Raw genomic sequence first — 26,618 nt, forward strand, 5'->3', positions numbered from 1 at the left:
GGCCACACTTTCATATACACACACAACATTTCAATCTGCTCTTTATTTCCTATCTCTCTGTTCTGTTACCTCGCTGTTCTTCTATTCCTCTCTCTCTCTCTGTATCTCTCTTTCTTTTGTGAACACTCAGGCTGCACAATACTCTTAAAAGTTAAGTACTGGGATTATTCTGCTACATATTGTATTATATTCTGACACGTCCCGCAAAACATTAAAATCACAGGTTATTAATTGACCAATAATAGCAGGGTTAAAGGAAAATCCCACCAAAATAACTCATATCTGAAATTCATATTCTTGCATTTTATTTTTTCCACATATGCTTATGGTACAATGTTTCTGTATTCTGCATCAAACATCAACAATTTCTATTGGCTGCACTCATTCAAAAAGCAAAACACCCCTTTTAAACTTGAATTATAAGGTAAACGGGCGGAGCTCAACTGCTGCAGCCTGAAGAGATTGATAATGAATGCATTGATGCATATTGAAGAGTGTAGTGTGGTGGTGAAGGAAGCTCCTCACGGGACTTAATGGTTATGAATACACTGTTTAACCACTTCTAGAAGTTGCATTTTTGATTAAAATGGTAGAGGCATGCATACAGCAGGGCGATGTGCGGAATAATTTAGTTTTTCCCCCAGATCTTCCCAACATCATCATTCCATATAAAACTCTACCTATGAAAAAAAAAGACTTCTGTAGGATTTACTGGTGAGTTTTGACAGTAAAAAGGTTATAAATATATGTGTCATAGCCATATTTATGCATGCTTAATTTTTTGAGATTGATTTTCTCAAATGTGAAGCACAATTTCTAACTAAACCTCCACTCTGAATTAGTTTCTCTCACACACACTGGATTCTACAGAGATTTTTGGTGGAATTCCCCTTTAAAGTTGCCCAAAATTATTGTAGAAATAAGCCGATTTATCAGAATGCCCTCAGAAACTGATCTGGACAGCAACACTAAATGTGAAGACAATAAGATCATTTACAAACAATACACTGTGCAGCCTGAGCCCAACAAAAAACCCTCCAACCTGTGTCCGATTTCTCTCTAAAAGATAATCACTGCTCGTCTGTGCACACAAAAACAAACAAACAAACAAACAAACAAACAAAGTGTACACAAACATTCCAAACTGGAGAGTACAAACCAACCCGCCTCAAAAAAGTCGAACCCTTTACATTCAAAACCAACGAAAAACAACGTTCAGCTTCTCTCCCAGCCTTTATCACGCGATCACAGATCAGGAGTGAGGGATGATGGGTAAAGGAGTGATGTGTAAAGGAGTGATGTGTGGGATGAAACAAAGGGGTAAAGGGGCAGAGTCTTCATTTGAGCGGAGGGTCACGCAGATCAGCCCCCGTTGTGCTGGTCAGGTTCACAGGCAGAGTGTTAAAAAAAAAAAAACAGAACAAAACGATCTCTGAGAATATCTGGAGAAGGAGGCGGAGTCCTGCAGCCCTGCAGAAACAACAAACACATGCAAAGGGTCAGTCAGTACATTAGTAATGAATTATTTAATGTCTATAAAGTGGTAGTTTAGTGACAAATCAAATATATTCATGCTTACCATCTTACTCTAAAACACCTAATCGTAAATTGTGAGTCAATCAAGTTACATTTATATAATTTTTCAACTCAAATTAATTATGCCACAGAGTTTGACCTCAACTTGCGGAGTAATCTGCCCAACGCTCGCCTTATGTGCGGATTTCTTGTTCTGGCAAAAGGACTGAATCGCTCGAACATAGACAACACAAGGAAAGACGAGGCTTTCCCCTGGTGTGTGGTGTCTAACGCTCCGGATTCGGTCTCAGTCAAGACTTCCAGCTCTGACTCAGATAGAAGCACAAGAAGAACTGCATTTTACATTTCTTACATTAAGTCTTTAATCTGCATGTAAACCCGATTTTCCAGGTTTGCAGTTTTCCCATGAACTGGACTTTTTTTTATTTTTTATTTTTATATGTATTATTGTCGCTACAAACCTTTCAAAATGAAAATGTTCTTTGTTTTGAATGTCTGTGGCAACCTTAATAGTAGGATAGTTTAAGCTTCTGACAGGTGGGATTTAGACCAGATTTTTGCTAGACCTGTCAACCTTTGTGTTGCATGAGCTGGTGTACAGTGAATAAGGATGTTGTCTTGTCCCATATCTGGTGTGTTTACACTTTTGGAGACACGGAGGGTGAGCCTGTGTGTGTGTAAGCCCCAATACCCCTTCCACCGGTAGTCTATGCCATCACACATTATTACGGTGCAGACAATAAAAATCCCTGTTGACATTTTATTTCTTTATTGCTGATGATGTGGATAATGTCAGTAATCTGGAATTCATTGTTTCTTCAGAAAAAAGGGTATTGAAGAGGGTTTTTTTCTGCTTTTGTTGAATAACTGTCTCTACTGTCCAGGGAAGACTTTCTACTAGATACCAGAATAAGCATTGTTGCAAAGTTTTGATTGCATTCAGCAACAAGAGAACTGTAGACAGGACCACCCCTCCTCACCCAATCCAAAAGTATTGGATGGAGTTTTATCGGTTTTAGCTCTACAGATCAATGGAGTGAGTCAAGGTGCCAATAGGTTCATATTGGTTTATCTGCAGTACTTCTAAATTAGAGACGGGGCAAGCTGTGTGTGTGACAGCAGTGTGGAGGAATTAATGTATCTGATTATATTCATTAGGAAGGATTTCCACAAGCATTTGGACACATGGTGTGTGTGTAAAAGTGTGTGTGTGTTTTTTTACCTGTTGTTTTGTGTGTGGTTGGACAGCTCACTTTCCCAGGTGCTCATATGGCATGCTGACCTGGAGAGGGAGGGAGAGAGAGAAACAGATATGAATGAAAGGAATAAAAGAGCAGGGTGTGGAAGATCTGAGAGACTCCCACAGGGGTGGTTTTTGGTGTGTGCGTCTGTGAGGATGGAGTGATGCAGTAAATGTACCTGTGAGGACGAGACGTTGGCTCCTCGGTGCAGTCTCATGCTCACCTTCCGGTCCCGCTCTCCTCGGGAGACTGCCCGTGGCGATGTGTTACCTAGCAACACAAGCAAAAAGGTCAATCCTTTTCTTACTTACTCTCACTCACACACACTACTCTAAAAGCCAAATGATAGTGAGATTTCTTTGGGAGGTGCATAGAATTTGAAAGAAAAAAAAAGCTTAATTTTTATCCAATCAGAACTGTGATATTGATAACAACCTTGTTATCTCTAACACCAATGTGAACTGGAAAAAAAAAAAAAATCAATACTCTGCTGCAGAACTGCAAAACATAATTAGGGCTGTAGCGATTAGTTGACACAGAAAGAGATAAAGAGAGAGATGCTAGGCCTGCAGGCAGCATCTCTCAGAGCATACTGTTTTTCTTTTACCTGATTGCTGGATGCGGGAGGCTGGGTTGGAAGTTGGCTGTTCAGGGCCGTTTCTGGTGCGGTTTGGCCCGGAGGAGGCGTGTCCTCTGACTCCTGACCCCCGCACCACTCCACTATCCCTCTCTTCACCTCTCCGCTCTCGATCACCCTCATCCACTGCTCGACTCGCTCCCTGAATCAAAAAACCTCATTTAAACATTCACTCATTTTCTTCTAGACAGTGCAACATCCACCATGTCCAAAGCAGTGTCTGTGAACAAAGCGTAAATTAGCAATATGGATAAATTATTATTATTTTTTTTACTTTCTAAATGGCGATATACAATTTACAGGGGTTGGACAATGAAACTAAAACACCTGGTTTTAGACCACAATAACTTATTGTCCTGACGAACAGTTTTGGTGGAAACAGGAGAGTTGAGGTGCACATTGAATTCTGCCGTGATTTGGGCAGCCGAGGTTTTATGTTTTTTGGATACAATCCAGGTTGTCACCTGAACATCCCTTTCAGACAGCTTCCTCTTGAGTCCACAGTTAGTCCTGTTGGATGTGGTTGGTCCTTCTTGGTGGTATGCTGATATTACCCTGGATACCATGGCTCTTGATGCATCACTAAGACTTGCTGTCTTGGTCACAGATGCGCCAGCAAGACGTGCACCAACAATTCGTCCTCTTTTGAACTCTGGTATGTCACCCATAATGTTGTGTGCATTGCAATATTTTTAGCAAAACTGTGCTCTTACCCTGCTAATTGAACCTTCACACTCTGCTCTTACTGGTGCAATGTGTAATTAATGAAGATTGGCCACCACCTCCCACCTCCCACACTAAAATAACAGGTTTCAGTTTCAGTTACACTGTCCAACCCCTGTACATCTCGGTCCTTTTTATCACATAATGTAATAACAAAAAGACACATCTGAGACAGCTATTTATATCATCAATAACTGAAAGGTAATTCAAATTACACTAATTATAAACAACGTATTCTTCAAATAAATGTTTTTCCCATATTTTCCCACAAGTAGACACATAAAAGCATCTAGAGTTTAAGAAAAAGTAAAATTGTGAATAAAAAGGGCAGTTTGAGTTTTAATTTTTAATTTTCTAAAAAAAGTGGCTGAATCAGTGTCAAGTCTTCTCTTATACCCGTGTGAAGTAGTTTATTGGTCTGTTCAAGTTTGAGTGGTGTGTCTGCACTACAGATCATTGTACCGACTTTAAAGTATCGAACTGGTATTAACAAAAAAATTAAAACAATAACCAGCCCTAATGCCTTGTGGATCACTGTTAGGGAAGTTTAATCAGAGGAAGCTGCAGTTACTTGACCAGACGCTAAATAAAGTTCTGGAGCTGGAGCACACGTACCAATACTGGCCTGATAAACCCCACTTTCCTACAGGTTGCAGTGAGACTCTCGTCAGCAGCCATTCAGTACTACACTCCGCAGCCACTCCAGACCAGCTACAGGCTCTGCTCGCTTAGTCAGTCTGAAGCTTTCACAGTTTCTGCAGCGCATATGTGTAGGACTAATGCACCTTACAGTTGTTTCCACTTAGAGCTCCACAGTGCAGTTCTTTTGCGGGGATTTAAAGACTACCCCAGCTGGAGCTAAGTTAGAGTGTTAAATTATTGTTATTATTAAAATAACAACTTGGTTATATATAAAACAGGCAGTGAGGTGGCTGATGTCGGGATACTCATTTCTGTGGTATTGGCTTTGTTATTACAAAAATAAAACAATTAGCACACATAGCACACATTAGCACAATCCATTTATTTTGATGATTAATGCATTTTTGTTTATTTAAATTCAGCTTAGATTCCCATGGTTTGCTTAGAAGTTGCCATATTTAGGGGAATCTGTACCAGGTTTGGGCCTGGCATCTATGTGGCATTAATGTTGCATTTGGCCATGCCCAAGACCGGTATTGGCATTCAGCTAATCGAGCTAAAAAAGCATTGATGGCCAAATCTCCCTTATAAACAGAGATCAGTCCATCTCTAACTGTGACACCTAATGTTTTATCAAAAACACTAATTATACAGTTTACCTGCTCATGTGGTTTCTGACACTGTATGACGCACTGTTATCTAAAAACATGGGCAGAACAGCTCATCACATTTGGGATGAGACACAACTCATGTAATGCTGCTCTAAACATCAGAAGAGTTTGGACACTCACGAATTTGAGCATGTTCCAGTCGAACACGTAGTCGTAAGAGAATCCCTGTCTGTGGAAGAGGTTTCTGAAGAGCTGCCGCAGGTACGAGTAATCCGGCTTATCATCGAACCGCAGCGAGCGGCAGAAATTCAGATACGTGGAGAACTCGGCTGAGGAGATAAAACACAAAAACAGAATTAGAAATAATACCTGTTAAAAGACACTTGATAAAAAAAAAATTAAAAAAAAAACACTAAAACAATACAATATATATGTTGTACATATATCTGATTGATTTAATACAAAACAGCTGTACAGCCCAGTCTAAAATTGTGGGACCATATATTTGACTCATCATTAACTCATCATTAAATCTGTCAAAACCATTTGAAACAGGCACAGAGTTGATATTTTCATCCCTTTTGTGCCATAACTTCATGTTCTAACCCTTTCAGATTCCAAGTGGCACGTTTATATATATATAAAAAAAAAAAAGGTAAGAGAGATATAGAGTAAAAAATATACAACTAAATCTAAATTATTTAATGTAAACTATAAGCTGAATGTAAACATCTGGAGATGAAGAAATGATATAATATGTAGGCTGGTTGTCATTTAATTAATATTTTGCATATAAATAGTGCATAAAACATACACCAATTATTTTCAATATAATAGTGTTCAATATAACTCATTATTAGCCAAAACTGATTCAATATATTACTAATTCAATTTTGTTTTTAACAACAAAAGGTTTATCAGGAAGTAGGACTGACAAATCTTTAGTAAAGTGTCAGGAAAGTACAGATGTGCTCCCTCTGCTGGCTGTTTTACAGCACTTTTTAATCCGTGCGGAAATCTTTTATAAAAAAATTAATCTACCGAGGCTGAAACTTTTGTTATAACTACACAAAAACATGTGCATATTTGTGGGCCTTCACTAATTAATCAATTCATCTATTTTAAGTTGCACTCATTGCTGCCACAAATGCAAAAAATGCACACACAGTTTACTAGTCCCTGTCGAGAAGTACTGAAAATAGAATAGGACTGAAGAAAATCAACAAACACAAACCTGTTGGCACCATGCCTAATGCCAGGTATGGACTAGATAGGGGTAGTGCTGGGCAATTCTGGCCTAAAAAAATAATCTTCAATTTGAAGAAAAAAAAAAATCTTATGATTTTTAATTATGCTCGATTATTTTTTCTCCTGCTAAAAAAACAAACTACAGATGGAAAACAAAAGGTTCAAAACTAGGTTTACCTGTAAACTTTGGCTTGAGTCGATTTATTGTGTAAATCAATGATTCAAAACATTGTTTACAATGACCTTGTGTTACACACTGATGGACTAAACTTGGATTATACTTCAAAACATGGGTCTGTGACTGAAAATTGAGAAATAACGCACTAAACGAGTCACAGAAAAAAACTTTGAAGGAGAGATTATTATTGTTTTCCGCAGTTCATCACAGATCCTCACTGGAGAGTGACGACGCTGCAGTTTTTAAAAGCAGTAGGATTTATTTGTTTATTTTAACTGTTTTGGTACGAGTCTTCAGACTGATCTAAATGTTAAAAAAATATATGCGCGTTAGTCTGTGAGAAGCACCAGTAAACAAGGTAGGACGGATAAACACTTCAGAAAGGAGTAGCGTTTTCGGATATTTAAGATAAAATGTCTGTACGTAAAAATGTGATTACTCCATTTTGAAAATGGCACTAAAACTGTAATTCAAATTGATCGTAAAAAAGCCCAGCACTACACAGAGGGGTAATTAAGCCCCATGTACTGAAGCTGTGAAACAGCAGAACTGTGTTCTCTGAAATGACTGTGCCAAATGCAATCAAATCCTCACAGTAAATGATCAAAAATCTAGCAGAAAGTCTTTCCTGGACAGCAGAAAAAGTTACTCCAACAAAAGCAGCTTCTGCTCAGTGTTAAACACTGCACTACACACCCATCCCCTCCGGTCACTTACAGGGGTAGCCTTTACACAGCACCTCGATGGGGGTGGACATTTTCTTCTCGCTGATTCGTTCGTATTTCTGCCTCTTGGTGGCGGCTTTCAGACCCTGCCAGGGCAGAGAGCCCAGGTTAAAGTACATCAGCACGTAGCCCAGAGACTCCAGATCATCCCGCCGAGACTGCTCTGTACACAGAGAGAGAGAGAGAGAGAGTGAAAAAAAAGAGATTACAGCAGACTACAGACAGCTAACACAAGCCAGCACATGCAGGGCCCGTCCCAAATCAACCACAAGACTTCTGTTCTACAAGAAACAACTCTAGCTAGTGTCTCTTTTCTAGATCAGTTGATGAGTTTGTTTACTTGGAACTAGTGCTGGGTGGTATGATCATAAATACATATCACAGTATTTTGCAAGATTCTGATTGTTTTACTGTATTATTTATTAATTTATTTATAGTTTTTGCATGACTGGGCTTAAATACAGGTTTGTGAGTTACTGTGCCATTAGGAGTAAAACCAGCTCTGTGCATATATTACACTCAGCCATAACATTATAATCACCTTCTTGTTTCTGATTTCCTTGTAGCTGAAGCCTGTCTAATCATTACCCTAACATTAATCCTAGATTTATATCACGATTCAATGTGAGTAATTAAAAATCAAGGATCAAGCAATGAGGAAAAAAGAAATTCTGCATAGATAAAGAAAAACTGGTGCATTAAGATGCATCATTAACCATTTTATAATCACATTGCAGATCTCGTAATCAAATTGAATCAAAAGGTGCCATGAGATTTCCACATCTAGGGGTTATAAGTCAATATATTACAATTTTTGGAATACTGTTTGCAAGGAGATATATTGCTATTGTTTGAAGCTAATTATAGGAAATGTTTCATGGTATAAAAAAGACAATTTAATAAAATCTGAGTAAATGAAAAGTGGTATCTAAACAACACAGCTATCTAATGGGTGGGATTTAAACAGCACTAAATAATACACTGTCTGATGGCAAGTACTTCAAAAATTTTAAAAAACATTTTGTGTAAAAAAATTCTCTTCTAATTTACTTTTGATACATTAAGCAGACTTGCAGTGCCTGATCTCAAAAGACAACTTGCCGCATACAGGATATTTAAAAATGTCCTATTTTAGGATAAATACATTTGTTTATTTTGTAATTCCAAAAATGATATCCAAAGCACTAAACGTAGCTCCTCAAATATGAGGTTTTGCCCACACTGTGTGTGTGTGTGTGTGTGTGTGTGTTATGTACCTATGCCGAGGTGTGTGTTGATGGAGGCGTAGCGGGCGGTGCCGGTCAGGTTCTTGTTCTCGCGGTAGGGGATGTGCTGGTGTGTTCGGGCGTCTCTGTACTTCTTGGCCAGGCCGAAGTCAATAATGTAAACGAGGTTTCCCTTCTTCCCCAGACCCATCAGGAAGTTATCCGGCTTCACGTCCCGGTGGATGAAGTTCTTGGAGTGGATGTACTCGATTCTGCTGATCTGGAAACAGCAGCACACAAATACAACATTTTATTACATTTAGAAACACAGTTAACATGATTTTATGATGGAGAACAAGCTTTTTTAGAGAGTGGCTGTTCTTTTATGAATTTAATAAAAATGTGATGTGGTGCCCCATAGGTTCTCTCACAACAGTATCACTATTGTATTTGATGGTAAAAGACAAAACTAACTGTTGTCAGTTTATTCCCATGCTGCTGCAGTGTACAATGACAGATCACAAGCTTTCTTTAAAACGATTAAGCCAGAGTTTAGCCCAACAACAAACTTAAATCGAGGATGAAAAATATTTGACTATGAACAGAGCCTCACACAGACATTCATCTGAAAAGCTCATGCTCCTAAACTAAAGAGCAATGCTTCACATGACCCAACCCTCCAGAGATAAACAAGCAAACTTCGGCCAACAGCAACAGCCACTGCGGTCATCCATTTTTACTTCTTTCCTCAGCAAACATTTGTGCCAGATTTATATATATATATAAAACATGAATTCTGATCTGGCTGTACAGACTGCAGCATAACAGATTCATATTAAATTTTAAAACCACAAATGAGAGTGTACCTATTCAGGACATTCAGGAAATTAAAAGGCGTTTTTGAACATAGAAAAATGTGCTTGAAGTTTTTAACTAAGAGGAGATACTGTTCTAGCAGCTTTAGTGAAAGTTTCCTTTTTTCAGAAAAGGGAAAAAAAACAGTCACAGACTTATTTTGGTGAGACAAGTGTGTTTACATGCACTATTAATCAGTTAACTGGATTACTATGGTTCGGTAGGGGTGTGACCTTTTCCTTTGTTTTAAGCTGCTGAAAGTGGAATATGGAGCTAAACTAGCGGTTATTTTCAGTTAAACTCATTAACACAGTACATTACAATATGATAGTTAAAAAAGCTTTGAAACTACCCTGAGATATTATAATACAGTAAATCTACCCTCTAACTCCTTAGATCAGAGGGAGATCTAGAATTTAGAATATCTGATATAGAGAGCTGGATTTTAGCTCAGTGGATGTACACTTCACAGAGTATTCTGAGATACCTCAGTCTGGCACAGTTTTGCGCTGATATTTTCACTTACAGCTAAATTCACGCTTTTAATCCCAGATAAATGCTCTTATTTACCTTTTAAAAAATGTAAATGCCTGATTAAAGGGACGATTACTGTTGTTTGCTGTTTTCCTTGGGTTTGAGTACTCAGCGCTGACTTAGCTCAGACGTGAGACGGGTGGGTGGGGGCGGGGCTGCTGATGTCATGGACCCTGCATTGATTAATATTGCAATATATATATATATATATCGTAAAAAAAAGAACATTTGCAATGTAATATTTTTCCAATATGGTGCAGCCCTAAGATTATGCATATCTATACTGTGACTCTTATTCTGAGAGACCATTGGCTGACTGCAAAGTAATAATCTGATTATTGGCTGACTCATGTAAACTCAGTATTTACATTAGTTAATGTAAATCTGTTGCTTGTATTACGTACTACATAACTTATTTTCTGCAGCAGTTAGAATACCCGATGCATATAAACGCACTCAGTGATATGTAGACTAATATCTTTCACTTACACAAGAAATGTTTATCTGATGAAAAACAGAATTACAGACTTCCTGTGGAAATTACTCTCCCATGGGGAGGTGGGCTCCTGTCATCTTGTCCAAATATGGCTGAGGTCTCTTTACTGTGAGTTACTATCCACTGTAAACTCAGTGCTCATTTTACTGTTAGTGCTGTTATTTAAATCATCTGCTCTGTGACGTCACATGAACACCTTTAGCAGCAGCTGCCAAACAGCTGAACACACTAATGCATACACACACACAGATGGACAGAGAGGGGTGTGTATAGGAGTGTGTGTGTGTATTACCATTTGGTCAGCAAGCAGGAGGACTGTTTTCAGGCTGAACTTTCTGGAGCAGAAGTTGAAGAGGTCCTCCAGACTAGGGCCAAGTAACTCCATCACCATCACATTATAATCACCCTCAGCTCCACACCACTTTATAGAAGGTATCCCCACTGAAACACACACATTATAATGCGTCACACAAAAGTATTAAAATTATATTGCTAGATAGCTGCTCACCCATTCAAATAAATGAATCACTTTAATGGCTACATATGTATAAAACCTAGAATCTAGGCATGCAGACAGCTTCTACAAACAATACTGATAGAACAGGTCACTCTCAGGAGCAGAGTGAATTTTAGTGTGGTATCGTGATAGCATGCAGCACCTGTGCAACAAGTCCAGTCGTCCAGTCATCTATTCCACATTATTTAAAAATCATTAATAGTGCAATATACAGGGAGAGACTATTTAGTAGCATCAGACACACTAGTTTGGACATTTTATCATCATGAACATTGCCTTCAAATCCTATCGGAAATATCATATATATGAAAGGAGTGCACATGAATGCCACCACAAACTGGTAGAGCAGGATTTAGAATTAAATAAACATTCATAAGGTAACATAAATCCTGTCCCACACCAGCGTTTCACACCATCAAACCATGTACAGTAACTGCGCAGCCCGCGCAGTATTCTGACATCACTACATTAAATTAAAATCATACAGAGACCAGAAAAAAACAGAATGCTAATTCACTCAGCTATTGTTCTTGTCCTAGCACTGTACAGCAGCTGTATCTTTCAACTGCAAATAAGTTAGTTTATGAAGAGCTATTAACAGGGTTCGTACACTTCTTTACCAATTTCCATGATTTTTCTATTACTTTTCCATGCCTTTAAGGCAAATTTTCATGACCATAAACTTTTTAAAACAGTGAAAACATGGACAACAAAACCAAACATCTACTAAAACAATAATCAAAATTGATTTATAGTAGGCCTGAAATTAATTTGACACACAATATTTAATAATAAAATGTGTCAGATCCTGAGAGCTCCATTATGTAGAGCTAAATTACTGAATTAATTCTGAGCTGATGTATTTGTTAGCTAACAAATTTTCCCCATCAATAAACTAAAACTGAAACACAGATTTGTAGACCAAACTTCCATGACTTTTCCAAAATTTTCTGGGCATTTTTATTTTTTCAAAACTTATCCAGGGCTGGAAATTGCTATTTTCAAATATTTTTTTTTTCAGGTTTTTCATGACAGTACGAACCCTGTATTAAATTGGATTAACTGAGACCAAGAATAGTAAGTGATACACAACACTTCATTTTATTTAATTTATGCAAATGGAGTTTAAAATAAAACAATGCAAGACTGCCGGTTTGGCTGATACCAGGCTTGGACAATTTCTACGGGTTTCAAACATGTGGGCCTGATGCTGCTTAAAAAAATGTACAAAACACTGTACTACCATCTTTATGATGTCTTTGCCACCAAGAAGGCCTCTAGAGGAATCCACCAATAACTGTGTCACACATAGGTAAGTACATAGATATTTACAATGGAGGTGATTGTTGTTAGTATATCTCCTAGCCTTTGACAGAAGGAAGTTTCTTTGCCGCACCCTTCGTCTCTATTCACTCCCTCCTTCATTACCTCCTCCCTGCATCATCTTGTAGAACTTGCTCTCGATGTGAAGCTGTGGATGTTTGGTTTTCACACACTCCAGTTTGATGGCCACCTCCTCCCCTGTAGCGATGTTAGAACCTGGAAACCAACACATAAGAAATGCTTATGAAGAACATGTACTATGAGTGTCATTACCATCATCATTACCACAAACTCACACTTTTGGATGAAGCACAAGGTAGGTGTTTCTTTTAAAAAAAAAAAAATAATAATAATAATAATAATAATAAACAAGGATGTAAATTGTAGGTGTATCTCCTCTAATGTATCCAGTAAGGAAGTGCAAGTTTGCTGATGTTTCTAATAAAGTGGCCACAGTTAACGCAAGTGTCTTACCGAGGTAAATGTCCCCAAAGGAGCCGCTGCCGATCTTGCGGCCAAGCCGGTATTTACTCCCCACTCGCAGATCCATGCTTTCGGTGAACTGCAAAACAAACACACACACAAAGATTTACTTTAAATAAATAATAAATTAATGATTCTTAGAAATATCAGAGTGGCAGTTATTCAGCTGGCCTGCAGAGTAACTAATCAGACTCTGCTGGTTCTTGGAATGCTTCATCAGCTGTTTAGCCCAGCCTCAGAGCGCGAGTGTGCCAGTGTGCCCAGCTGTGTGAGAGAGGCTGTTGTGAAAGCCAGACATAAGTGAGTGGACGGGCCCAGCCTGCATGTGACCCAGCTAGAGAATTTCATCATTTATTCAGAGTCTAAAAGCTCACATGTTCCTGAAGCATGTCTGAACTCCAGACAAACTCCAGATCAGTTCTGATCTAACTGCACATGCTGTTTATCATCTGGCGGAGTGAGTGTGGTACTGCTGTTTGTTTTCAGTCGTGAACAAAAGTGATGGACATCAGTAGCCATGTTTCAGGGCTAAAATCACATGCAAAAATCTGGACCCAAGTACTAATTTAGTCCGGTTTGTTTTGTTTCACAGTGCAGTTTAGTGATTGAGGGAAGTATTGAACCTTACTACAACCTGACATCATTACCTACATGGGCGGAGTCTCCCTATACTTCACACTGATTGGTTTGTAGAATGTTATCGGCTCTGCAAGTTGCCTTTCTAGGTTTTTTATCCTCCAGAATCCAACTCCCTTAATAATGTCCCCTCGGATACTTTTTATTTCTAAAAATAACAAAAACTAAATGTGTGCTCAAGCTACACCACTGCAAAAAATCAGGCTCATTAATCAACCACATTTAACCATTAATGCTATTAAAATTAGGAGATTACTACAGCTCACGGTAACCAGAATTACATCAGGAGGTCTATGGATAGTTATCAATTATCAGCAGTGTTTACAGCTACCACAGTTACTGTAAACCTTAGCGCTCCTCATCTATTACTATCCACCACAGTTACTAGTTATTACTACAGCCCTAAGAGTTACTTAGTACTTAGTACTTCTACATATTACAGTTACTATTGTAAGATATTAATTGGATGGTCAATACAATCACTACAGCAATTACAGTTTCCACAGTGTTTACAGCTACCATGGTTACTGTAACCCTTAGAGCTATGAGAGTACAGCACACAGTTATTATAGTTACGTCAGCAGTATTATCGACAGTCACTAGTCAAAGTTACTACAGATGCAACATACACTAAATACAGCTACTTCAGGTCACAGTTACTATAGTTACATTAGTAGTTGCTGGTCACTACAGTCACTGCAACAGTTAAAGTTCCCATATTTGCTGTAACCTTTAGAGGAGATACATTACTACAGCTTGCAGTTACTACAGTTACATCAGCAGTACTACTACTGGTCACAACAGTTACAATTGATACTGGATAGAACAAATGCAGCCTACAGTTAGTATCATCGATTGCTGTCACTACAGCCACTGCAGCAGTTACAGTCACTGGAGTTACCACAGTGTTTACAGCTACCATGTTTACTGAAACATTTAGAGCTTCAATAGCAACAATACTACAGTTTACATTTACTACAGTTATATCAACAGGGCCATTGCTGGTCACAGTTACTAGAGTTACCATTTTGTTTACAGCCACTATGATTAATGTAACCCTTTAGAGCTACAAGAGTTACATTATTACAGCACACTTACTACTGTTACATTATCAGTACTACTGTTGGTCACTACAGTCACTGCAGCAGTTACAGTTACAAAAATTACCATATTGTGTACAGCCACCATAATTTCTGTAACTCTTAGAGCTAAAATACACTACTACAGCACAGTTACTACAGTTACATCAGCAGTACTATTGCTGGTCACTACAGTCACAAGAATTACCATAGTACCATCTACCATGATTACTGTAATCCTTAGAGCTGCAAAAGTTAGTTACTACAGTTATAACTGATACTAGCTAGAACTACTAGGTTACATGTTACAGTTTCAATAGATAGTTACGTATTACATTTGCGAGACCCTACAGTCACTGCAGCATTTACAGCTAACATGTGAGTTGCATTACTACAACACTGTCACTACAGTTATGTTTACATTAGCAGTACTATTGCTGGTCACTACAGTCACTGCAGCAGTTAGTTACTTGAATTACCATAGTGTTTACAGCTCCCATGATTACTGTAACTATTAGAGCTACAGGACTTGCACTACTACAGCACAATTACTACAGTTACATTAGCAAGACTATTGCTGGTCATTACAGTCAATGCAGCGGATACAGGTACAAGAGTTACCATATTGCTTACTGTTACTCTTAGAGCTACATTACTTCTTAAGAGATACATTACTTCAGACCACAGTAACTACAGTTACATCAGCAGTGCTACTGCTGGTCACAACAGTCACTACAGTTACTACAACAGATACTACAGGTACAACTGATACTAGCTCGGACTACTACATGTTACAGTTACTATAGATAGCACTACAGTCACTACAGTGTTTACAGCTAACATGTGCGTTGCATTACCACTAAAAATGTACCACTAAAACAGTTACTATAGCAGTTACAGTTAAAACAGTGTTTACAGCTATAGTTTTTACTACAGTGTTTACAGCTAACATGTGAGCTGCATTACCACAGCACAGTTACTAAAGTTACATTAGCAGTAACGTTATTATTGCTAGTCACTACAGTCACTGCACCAGTTAATCTACAGTTACTATTGTTACAGCTGATACTAGCTATAATGAACTAGTACATGTTACTAAAGTTACTGTAGTGTTACAGTCACATATGCCCTTACTGTGGCTGTGACAGTGACAGTTAGCGTTACACGAATTATCTAGTCCGTACCAGCAGCTGCTGGTGTTGTTGTTGTTACTGGTGTTACAGCAGTTAAAGCGTTTCACCAGTTCCTGTAGACTCTAGTTAGCTGGACCCAGCTGTTAGCCGCAGCGCTAGCAGGCTAACAGCGCTCGGTTGTAAGTGCGAGGCTGAAGTCTGAGCTCCTCTCCCGGTGAAGCCTCTCCACTTACCGCCGGGACCCGCACCGCACCGCCCTACGCGGCTCTGCTCGACAGCCTGACGGGTAAAGTGGGTGTTTTAACGCTGTTTTATCGCCGTTCCCTCGCTGACAGTAACGCAGCGCTAAGCTAGCGGAGTTCCAGCCCTCCCCGCCCCCTGCTCCCCCCTTCGCTCAGAGCTCCAGCTCGGCCGAGACCAACCCCCAACCCCGTCTTTCCCCGCTGGTTTCGACGGCCCATCGGAACCGAACTCACCCGATACTCAGCTTGTCTGAAAGCTGGAGCGATGCTGTTTCTGATCCGCTGTTTGTCAGGCTCGCTGAGCCGAGGGCGGAGGAGGATGGGAGCGGATTGTGGCGGGTGTCATATCCCACTGTCCCTCTGCTGGAGTCGGCTGAGCTCCCTGTTCAGCAACGCCGAGTGAGCCTCTGCCCCGCCCCCCCTCTACTCACTACTCTACACAACACACACACACTGAGCACGTGACACCCGTCAAACACAGCGTGTATTATTATTTTAATATTAAATTAAATTCAGAAGGGGCTTTTCAGGAGTAAAAACTGTTCTAATAAACATAACAGATAAGTATTCTATAAAAAAAGAAAAAAATAGGCCACAGGGGATCATATTGAAAAGCAGCCACTTTATTATACGTTTTGTATTTATAATATAAAGTCAGAGTATTACATTTAAAAATCGTGCAAAATATCTACACATGTAATTACAGAGGAGTCATGTAGCAAAGAACTAATACTTTATTACTTTACTTAAGTACAAATGTTGGTTATCTTTCGGTTGTTGTCAGTTATATGTGTTTACTTTAGTAACGTCACCAAAGCACTATGTTTAAAGGACCGTTCAGGATAATTTTTTTCAGTAGTAAATGATACAATGATGAGTGTCAGATTAAGGAAAAATGTAATGTTAAAGCACTGTCAGCCATGGTCAGCAGAGAAAAAGCCAGTATTTTATTTTATAATTTTATTTATAATTTTATCCCATTTTCTCCCAGTTTACACAGCCAATTACCCAACCCACTCATTAGGACCCCTCCTATCACTAGTGATGCCCCAACACACCAGGAGGGTGAAGACTATTACATGCCTCTTCTGATACATGTGAAGTCAGATTCCACCTCTTTTCGAACTGCTGCTGATGCAGCATTACCGAGTAGCATTACAGGGTTCTGATACATCGGCTCACAGACGCCTCATGCTCATCTACATCACGCATTGGAGTGATGTGGGGAGAGAGTGCCATCTACTCACCCAGAGAGAGCAAGGCCAATTGTGCTCTCTCAGGGCTCCTGTAGCCGATGTTGAGCTACATACACAGGATTTGAACCAACAATCTCCTAAAGCCAGTGTTTTCTAACTGGAGATGTGCAGTGATGGATATCTGTGTGGTGTGGTCTCTGTCTCCACCTGCTGCTCATTCCCCACCCCTACATTACTTTTATAACTTACTTTTAAAACTTATTTTTTTAACTCTTCAACTCTGAATCTAATAACATATATTTAACTATTCAAAACAGGTACTGAGCAAACTCTTTACTTATTTTTATACGGTTTCTAAGGTTTCTAAGCCAAAGATGGTTACAAAACTCATGTGACATTTAAAAAGCATATTTAAAAGCAAGTCCACTTATTCCTTTGTTTTTCTTTCAAGAAAGTCTTTTTTTTAAAGAAATGGTTGACTGCATGTTCAAATAACTAATATTTATGACAATGGCATTCATTCCTGTTACTGGAACTCAGTCATGTTACTGGCAGGAATGAATTGCTATAGAATTAGCAAAAACATGAAAAACAGCTAAATGGCAGCTAAGCTAATAGCATTATAATAGCAGGACACTGAGCACATTCTAGAGATTTTTCCAAAATGTGTATTTTAAAAATATAAAATAGACAAATAACATCTAACAAAGAATTTGGGTAACAGGAATGAGTGTTGAGATTGAGCTCTACAGTCACAGTTACAATAAGATAAAATATACACAAAAACAAATGAGAGAACTTAATTTTGGTCTTCCCATGATCTTCAGAAGAACCAACTGATGTCACTTCCTGTTGTAGATGTGACTTGTAGAATGTTCCAGATGTTTCAGATAAGGTAATGTGTTACGGTAACAGGGTCACAACTAAAATGTGCATTTTAACTTACTGTAAATAGTATTCAATTTATTATTACAAAAATATATATTTAGTGCATAGATGGTATAGATGGAGTCACACAACAATGCAAAAAGATTACATCACTGAAGGATTCTAATAATTGTATTTTATTGTTATGATTATAATTACAGAGTGGGGACAGGTAACAAATGCTATTTTTCAGCGTTTGTACATTATTTCAAAGTATTTTACATTATTTTTTTAATTACACATCTTACTTTTGCAATTAGGTCAATGTACAAGACACCATGCTTAATTATAAAAAGTATTTTAAAGTTATTTTGTGTGCACGTTTCCTTGTGACAGAAATGGCCCACAGGTATAGATCAGAACTGTATTGCTAATTTTGCTAGAACACATCCAGAAAAACTAGAGCTTTTTTTTTTTCAATGTTGTAATTTAGAATGTCATCCCTTTTTTAATGCATTTCTCAGTGAATTTGATTTATTTACAGAGTCTCTTAATTGTATTAGCAACCAAAAAGCTGTGTCCACTAAAAAGTATATTAACAATATAACTTTTTTAGCCATGGCCGCCCTCCACTCCAGGCATGTGTGCTCACTATATGTTACTGCGTGTCACTGATTGTGTATATTAATATGATTAGAACTTCAAACTGGATATATTTTGTGTGGAAATGTGTGTGTGTGGGTGTATGTGCTTAAGATGATTGCTTAAATTGAACTGAATAAAATGAAATAAAGAATGCACACACAGGGGTTCAAGCCAATCTTCGTCTTTATTATAGAGCTCTGTCTTTCTCTCATTCATTTAAATAACTTTTCTCGAATGCTCTGTAAAATCTCCAAAAAGGAAACACTGAAAGGAGTGTTAAAGTCTGTCTTAAATTAAAACAAAAAACAAAATTATAACAGAATAAAACAGCACAAACATAAAACGTACAATATCTGTATTTAGCAGTGTGTGTAAACCTCCTGGCTGCTGGGGACAGATCGGTTTTGGCCGTCACGCGCTCGTGTCTTAAAAATGCTCTTCAGAATCATTATTGCAGTTTTACAGCCGATAAAAAAAGGCTACATGAGTGAGAATATACTAAAAAACACAGACGCAGAAACCCGCTAACGCCAGAGTACCAGCACAGTGTAGAGTACACCAACACACACACACGCACACACACACACACTACAGCCAGAACAGTAAAGTGCACACATGCGCAGTAGACTCAGCCCTTCACACTCACACACACACACACACACACAGGAGATACAGGAAGCCTAAAAAAGAGGACAGTGGAAGGTCTATTTCACTCTCACACACTCAGACAAAAATGACCACAAAACAACTCACTTCAGGAGGTGTGCTTGCATCAGTGCGCTTGGATAAGTGTGTGTGTGTAAATGTGTGTATGTTTGTCCTTAATTAGCAGACGTACAGATTGCCCTTTGCTATATTCATGCAAAACAAATCGCAATGCAAGCATCACTGTCACAACAATCGTCAGGCGGATTAGTGTGTGTGTGTGTGTTTGTGTAGAAGCAGAGGATAGGATGAAATGCAGTGGGACCCTGGAGGAGTGGCGGGCTCGCAGTAGATGAGTGCACTGGTGAGAAGAGGCCGTTTAAACCCACCATAGTTTAAAGCCAAACTGACCACAGAACCACTGTGAGCACTTAATGCTGCTGCCACCGTGTGTGTGTGTGTGTGTGTGTGTGTGTGTGTGTGTGTGTGTGTGTGTGAGTGTGTGAGTTTGGTGTTTTTATGTCCAGTGTTCATATAGAAATGTCTGACTTAAGTGTGTCCCTGTATACATACTGTGCAAAAGTCAGAGCACTCTAGTTATTTAAACAACTCATGTCCTTAATTTCTCTTGGATTTAATTTGTTTTGTTTTATTTAAAATGTATTGTTATATTTATGTCTGCATGGGTTCAATAACTTGCAATAATTTACGTATTTGTGTAATTTTACTGATTATTTTTTATATTCGTAAAAAGGCTTTCTGTTATTGTGTTATAGATTGTAAAAGAAATTATGTTTCTGTTTGGTTGCCCTACACTGTCTGCACCATTTAAAAAGTGATTCAACACTTTAGAGGTTAAAACAGTGCAAATAACTTCAATGTGAACAGACAGAGCTTTACTGCTGTAGGCTGAATAGGTGGGGCTAAATTGCTTGTAGCATATATAGGTGTGGTTAAACTGCTGTAGTGTCAATAGGTGGAGCTAAACTGCTATAGGCTGAATGGGTGGGGCTTAACAGCTACAGGCTGAAAGGGTGGGGCTAAACTGCCGTAGGCTAAATGGGTGGGGCTAAACAGCTATAGGCTGAATGGGTGGGGCTAAATTGATAAATGCTGAATGGATGGGGCTACACTGCTATAGGCTGAATAGGTGGGGCTAAATTGCTTGTAGCAAATATAGGTGTGGTTAAACTGCTGTAGGCTGAATGGGTGGGGCTAATCTGCTGTAGGCTGAATGGGTGCGACTAAACTGATAAATGCTGAATGGATGGTGCTAAACTGCTACAGGCTGAATGGGTGGGACTAAATTGCTTGTAGCATATATAGGTATGGTTAAACTGCCATAAGCTGAATAGGTGGGGCTAAACTGCTGTAGGCTGAACTGGTGGGGCTAAACTGTGTGTAGCATATATAGGTGTGGTTAAACTGCTACTGCTGTAGGCTAAATTAATAGGGCTAAACTAATAAATGCTGAATGGGTGGGCCTAAACTGCTGTAGGCTGGATGGGTGGGGCTAAACTGCTTGTAGCATATATAGGTGTGGTTAAACTGCTGTAGTGTCAGTGGTGGATCTAAATTGCTATAGGCTGAAGGGATGGGGCTAAACTGCTGTAGTGTCAATGGGTGGGGCTAAACTGCTTTAGGCTAAAAGGGTGGGGCTAAACTGCTTGTAGCATATATAGATGTGGTTAAACTGCTATAGGCTGAATGAATAGGGCTAAACTGCTGTAGTGTCAATGAATGGAGTTAAACTGCAGAGTAAATGGGTGGGGCTAAACTGCTAAAAAAAAATAGGTTCTTGAATTCTGATTTTATCAATATAATGATGCATAATTTTGATTAAATAATAATTAATAGTCGTTTTGCCTGAAAATGAAACATATGATGAGGGCTCTGACTTTTGCACAGTGATCTGTGTGTGTGTGTGTGTGTGTGTGTGCTGAGAGTCTCCAGATCCGAATGTCCGAGGGCTGCTAAGTGTATAAAAGTGTCTGCCTGTCTGCTCTGAGAGAGTGTGTGTGTGTTGAATCCATGTACCAGTGTTTTAAGGTCAACTCTCAACATTCCCTGTCAGTCACAGAGTGTCGGCCCCGCCTCCTAACAGGTCACCTGGCAACAGGCCCGGCGGGCTGTCCTCCATCTGAGGAGCGCCCCAAAGGCTGGTGCTGTGGTAACCAGGGGTCACGCCGCCCCAAACTCCGCCCCCTTGCCCCTCGGCCCCGCTGCTGCTCCACTGGCTGAAGAGAGCCAGTCCGGGTCCTTCCACTGCCGGCCCACCCGTCAGACCACCCGAAACGTCCAAGCCCTGCCAACCCGCCGCGGCCTCGCCTCCTCCTCCGCCCGTATCCACCATCCCTCCTCCTCCACCACTCCTCTCCCTCTCTCTCTCTCCCTCTCGCCCGGCCGGCTCGGAGACGGACGACCCCTCGGGAGACCCCGCCCCTCCGGAGCTCTGGGAATGTGTGAAGAAATGAGCAACTTCCTCCTCGCTCACAAACTCAGCCAGAATAGTGGTGTTCCCCAGCACACACCTGCAGAGACACAAAGACAGGTACCACAGACTTAACTCCACACCGTCTATCAAAGTACAAACACAGTTCCAAAAACTTTGGGCCGCTGTGTAAAAAAGCAAAAATTTAAATAAAAACTGAATGCAATTATTTGCAAATCTAAACAGACCCATACACAACCCTGTGTTTTTTCTTTCTTCTTCCTGATGTGTTGATATTTCTCTTTCTGTGGTACTATCAGCCCCTTAAGGGCTACTATGCACATGTATTTATTTTTGCGTAAATGGAAATATTTTTTAAATTGGATAAAGAAAACATGATAAAAAATTCCTTAATTTTGTTAAATCTCCGCACTTTACCCAAACAGGCTTTTAGAATGGGTCACACAGGGCATATAAATATATAAATATAAATATATTTACCCTGCAGATAAATCTCTTTTTCCACACCTGGTAGAATCAGGAGAGCCTTGACATTTAAAACGAGACATTTAGAATTTTAAAACTGTTAAGCACGAATAGTAAAACATTTTGAGCTATGTTCATGTAATCTGTTGTTGGTTCTTTGCATTCTAATATCGACTGTAACCAGATATTTTTAGCAACAGCTGGAATTCATGCATTTCCAAGGAATTAATTTTGCAATCTGCTCAACTATCCTACCTATTCATTCGTGCTCAACGGTTGACTTATTGTGACTTAAATTTAAGATGTCGGCGCCCGGAGATTTACCTACACTATGGGATGTAAACAGTGGCTTTTAATAAACTTATTGTGCTGTTTTAAAGTTTTAAATGCCTCGTTTTAAATGTCAGAGCTCTCCGGATTCCACCAATGAGGTGTGAAGCAACTTTGCGGCTAAATAATGGAAAAAGCGATTTATCTGCAGAGGCAAAATATACCCCATATTACTAATTTTAAAAAACTTTTTTGGGCAAAGTGCACAAAATACTGTATCTCTGAAAGCTGCAGGAGAGTGGAGGAGGGCTACTCAATAAAGATAAGTACTTTTTATCACATTTTAATGCACCCAAAGTCCATTTCACACTGGAGTCCTCCTTTAAGTTTTTTTTTGTTTCCTTGTTTTCCTTCATACCAAGCATTCGTCTCAGTAGCTAGCTAGCTAACTTTTCTGTTCCACCTTAAATGGTGCGACAGATGGCAGAGCCTCCACATTTACGGTAAAGTGGAAAAATAAATTAAAGTAAAAGTTAATAAAAGCTAATGTAGGCTCCTCATGACATGAGTGATTAAGCAATGGAAAATAATAATACAATGCGGCACCATCTCCACCTTTCTGAAGACATACAATAAAGCCCAAAGGTTAACTAGTTATCCAGCATCTAGGTTGCCAAACTTCAGCGTTCCACCTTTTTTATATCCGTATCAAGTGCTTGAGAGGTTTTCCAAATTCTTGTGGGGAGGATTTCACCCCTTTCCCTTGTAACTCTGTTCTAAGGCTACACTCGAAAACAAAGGGCAGGGGTAGAAACAAGAGGATTGGCCCATAGTCTTGGCTGGAAAAGAGAAGTGGATGAGTGATTTTGAAAACTGGCACTGAAACAGAGGTTACTCCTACTGTTTAGAGATGGACTATTTAACATTTGAAAGATAAAAGGTCAACAGGCGTACATGTGCAGTGCAGTCTGGGCCTTGGCCGCCTCGTGTGGGCTGCAGTAGCGAATCAAAGCGCTGCCCTGCGTCAGACCCAGGTGAAAGGTCATCAAAGGACCATGCTGCAAGCAAATCGTCCTCAGAGTGGAGCCGTCGATCTGTGCGCACACACACACACACACACACACACACACACACACACACACACACAGAGGAGAGAATATCAGACAAAAACAGTGAGTGTGTGAATGTGTAACAGTACAGAGTAAATTTGTCAGTGTAAACTCAACAATGCTACTGTTAATTTTTTTGTTACTCGTTTACTTTGTTACTTGTATTTAATTCAGCAAAATTAAGCAATTTTACATTAAAATGCTTTACACATGCTTGCTTCACCTAAATTGCAAGCAATATAAACAGCTTACATGGTTAATATTTGCCCTTTACCTTTCTTATGTTACATTTCTTTCAAAAAGTGCTACTCTTTTTTTTTTTTTTTTTTAATAAAATGTAAAAGAAAATGAATTAAACTCAAGATATGAGTAGAACATTTGTTTAGTTTCAAATTTACAAATGAAGCAATGTTTATTAGCCCTTGGCCAAACATACTGTATGTAATATAAATGTGTGTGTGTGTGTGTGGGGGGGGGTGTGTACAGTGTGTGTTTATCAAAAATGTGTTTTGATATATGTTTTTCACAAAAAATGAGCCAATGCCAATGAGTTTGAGTTAGAACAAATATTTTTTTAGTATCATTTGATGAAAAATGAAAACGGGTCCCACAGACCCGAACACCACACAAGGGTTAAACAATTATTAAATAATTTGGTAATTTCCTCAAACAGGGACTAAGCCTAGTCTTGGACTACACAGTATTTTGCAAACTAATTTTTCATTGAAACAAAAAGACTTTTCTTTCCAGGAAATCGACCAATAGCGTTCATTTTAAACCTACAGCATTAAATTATTATTTGGAAAATTACTGTGTAGATGTTGCACACTTCCACCTTTATAACACTGATACTAAGATCTGATAACATGTTTGATACGCTCTATTTGAAAACAGATTTAAAATTATTTTTTATTTGAAGATCTTCACTTCAGATCTTTTTTTAATCTAAAAGTAAACAATTTTGATTTAATTTTACCTGATTGCATATTTCTAAGTAAACATTGCCACCTACATAATAATTTATGCAAGACAAAGACCCTTTTTTACCTACAAAATGACCCAATTTACCTACAACATGTCTGTCGTAAAAGTCTGTTGTGAGAGAAACTGCATATTCGTATATTACTCAACCTATTTGAGATTTAAATTGGATCTTCCATCTTTCCCATTGGCTCCTGACACTATCTATTTGCATACAGGGCCCGTCCTCCTGACACTCCGGGCACTCACCTCAGTTTGTAGTCGTTCCCCCCAGACTAGCTTCTTCTAGTTATTAATGTGTAATCACTATTTTCTGTGTGCCACATGATTTTACTGTCTGTGTTTGGCAGACAGTTAATACTAACTCATTAATAAATTAAAGAATTAAATTAGATTTTAAATGTGAAACTGTGGTTTAGTCTCATTAAGTTTCATTAATATAACTGACACTGTTCAGTACCTTAATTCAACTTTAAATTTATTTTATTTTAAACCACTAATTATATGTTACGAGAAAATAATTCTTTATCTATCCCACAATGGAGAAAATGTCCTGCATCACAGTGTCACTGCACTGGTAGTTTGTTTTGCATTTCATAAACATAAATTTATAAAATTCATATGGTATAAAATGCAATAATAGTTAACTGGATATATATTTGTTACATTAACATGTGCTACCATATGTAATTTAACTAGGGCTGCCACAAATATAGCAACTGAAATTAATCCTCTCAAAATGGAAAAAAAACCTTCCTCTAATCCTAAAACAATTTTAAGCAGCATTGGCGGCAGGCCTATCCTATTGAAATCTAGTTAAAATACTTCAATAAAAGCAGGATCTTTTTAAACCCTTTGATTTCAGAAGAAACAATAAATGAGTAGGTGTCCCAATACTTCTGTAAACAGGTGAATCCATTAACAGTTTACCACGTATAATAAACATCTCCTCCCCCATACCTGAGGGGTGAGGTTGCTCAACAGTAGCCAGGAGCTTCCTGCAGATGAACCACCACTCCATGCAGTTTCTGAATGATTAAACGAGAAAGAAAAGTCATGGGAAACAATGTTACATGAACTAATATCTCTTATTCTAGTGTATATGAGTGTTTACTGGGGTATTCATGGACTAATGTCTACTATTCTAGTGTATAGAAATGTTTATCAAGGGTGTTTATCAACTAATATCTCCTATTCTAGTATACATAAGTGTTTATCAAGGGTGTTTATGGACCAATATCTTGTATTCTAGTGTATAGGAGTGTTTATCAAGGGTGTTTATGGACTAATATCCCATATTCTAGTGTATAGAAGTGTTTATTAAGGTTATTTATGGACTAACATACCATATTCTAGTGTATAGAAGTGTTTATCAAGGGTGTTTATGGACTAATATCCCATATTCTAGTGTATAGAAGTGTTTATCAAGGGTGTTTATGGACTAATATCCCATATTCTAGTGTATAGAAGTGTTTATTAGAGTTATTTATAGACTAATATCTCCTATTCTAGTGTTTGGAAGTGTTTATTAGGGTTGTTTATGGACTAATATTTCCTATTCTAGTGTATAAGAGTGTTTACCGAGGTATTCATGGACTAATGTGTCCTATTCTAGTGTGTGTAGACGTGTTTATTAAGGTTGTTTATGGACCAATATCTCCTATTCTAGTGTATAGAAGTGTTTATCAGGGTGTTTATGGACCAATATCTCCTATTCTAGTGTATAGAAGTGTTTATCAGGGTGTTTATGGACCAATATCTCCTATTCTAGTGTATAGAAGTGTTTATCAATGGTGTTTATGAACTATTATCTTGTATTCTAGTGTATATAAGTGTTTATCAAGGGTGTTTATGGACTAATATCTCAAATTCTAGTATACAGAAGTATTTATCAAGGGTGTTTATGGACTAATATCTCATATTCTAGTCTATAGAAGTGTTTTT

The 26,618-nt window shown here is 38.6% G+C and overlaps 2 protein-coding genes across 3 annotated transcripts in view; both read right to left on the bottom strand.

Moving 5' to 3' along the window:
- Positions 1 to 288: 288 nt before the first annotated feature.
- LOC125780386 (casein kinase I) lies at positions 289 to 16,465 on the bottom strand. Of its 2 annotated transcripts, none has more exons than XM_049473474.1 (11): positions 16,279 to 16,465; positions 12,946 to 13,033; positions 12,577 to 12,687; positions 10,924 to 11,072; positions 8,798 to 9,026; positions 7,534 to 7,704; positions 5,571 to 5,719; positions 3,385 to 3,556; positions 2,956 to 3,047; positions 2,759 to 2,818; positions 289 to 1,470 (listed from the first exon to the last, which is right to left on the bottom strand). In XM_049473474.1, exons 2-10 carry the CDS (start codon positions 13,019 to 13,021, stop codon positions 2,786 to 2,788), a joined length of 1,182 nt encoding a protein of 393 aa, XP_049329431.1. In that variant the 5' UTR covers positions 13,022 to 13,033; positions 16,279 to 16,465; the 3' UTR covers positions 289 to 1,470; positions 2,759 to 2,785. The 2 variants fall into 2 exon arrangements, with proteins under 2 accessions (XP_049329431.1, XP_049329432.1); XM_049473475.1 differs by lacking the exon at positions 16,279 to 16,465 and adding an exon at positions 15,854 to 16,016.
- Positions 16,466 to 18,917: 2,452 nt separating this feature from the next.
- LOC125794051 (trinucleotide repeat-containing gene 6B protein-like) overlaps positions 18,918 to 26,618 on the bottom strand; it is a 29,998-nt gene continuing 22,297 nt past the window's right edge. The window contains exons 20-22 of the mRNA XM_049473456.1: positions 25,635 to 25,702; positions 23,539 to 23,678; positions 18,918 to 21,928 (exon numbers count right to left, since the gene is read on the bottom strand). Of these exons, the coding sequence (XP_049329413.1) occupies positions 21,472 to 21,928; positions 23,539 to 23,678; positions 25,635 to 25,702 (665 nt within the window). The 3' untranslated portion in view covers positions 18,918 to 21,471. The remainder of the gene's footprint in view (positions 21,929 to 23,538; positions 23,679 to 25,634; positions 25,703 to 26,618) is intronic.

This window comes from Astyanax mexicanus, unplaced genomic scaffold (assembly GCF_023375975.1).
Source record: "Astyanax mexicanus isolate ESR-SI-001 unplaced genomic scaffold, AstMex3_surface scaffold_38, whole genome shotgun sequence".
Taxonomy (NCBI): domain Eukaryota; kingdom Metazoa; phylum Chordata; class Actinopteri; order Characiformes; family Acestrorhamphidae; genus Astyanax; species Astyanax mexicanus.

What these genes read in the sequence shown, in the direction of transcription:
- LOC125780386 (XM_049473474.1), bottom strand. Translation starts at nt 13,021, where the DNA reads ATGGATCTGCGAGTGGGGAGTAAATACCGGCTTGGCCGCAAGATCGGC. An exon ending in CTTTGGGGACATTTACCTCG is followed by an intron (nt 12,688 to 12,945) that starts GTAAGACACTTG and finishes GTTGGTTTCCAG; the next exon opens with GTTCTAACATCGCTACAGGG. An exon ending in GCTGTGTAAAGGCTACCCCT is followed by an intron (nt 5,720 to 7,533) that starts GTAAGTGACCGG and finishes TTATCTCCTCAG; the next exon opens with CCGAGTTCTCCACGTATCTG.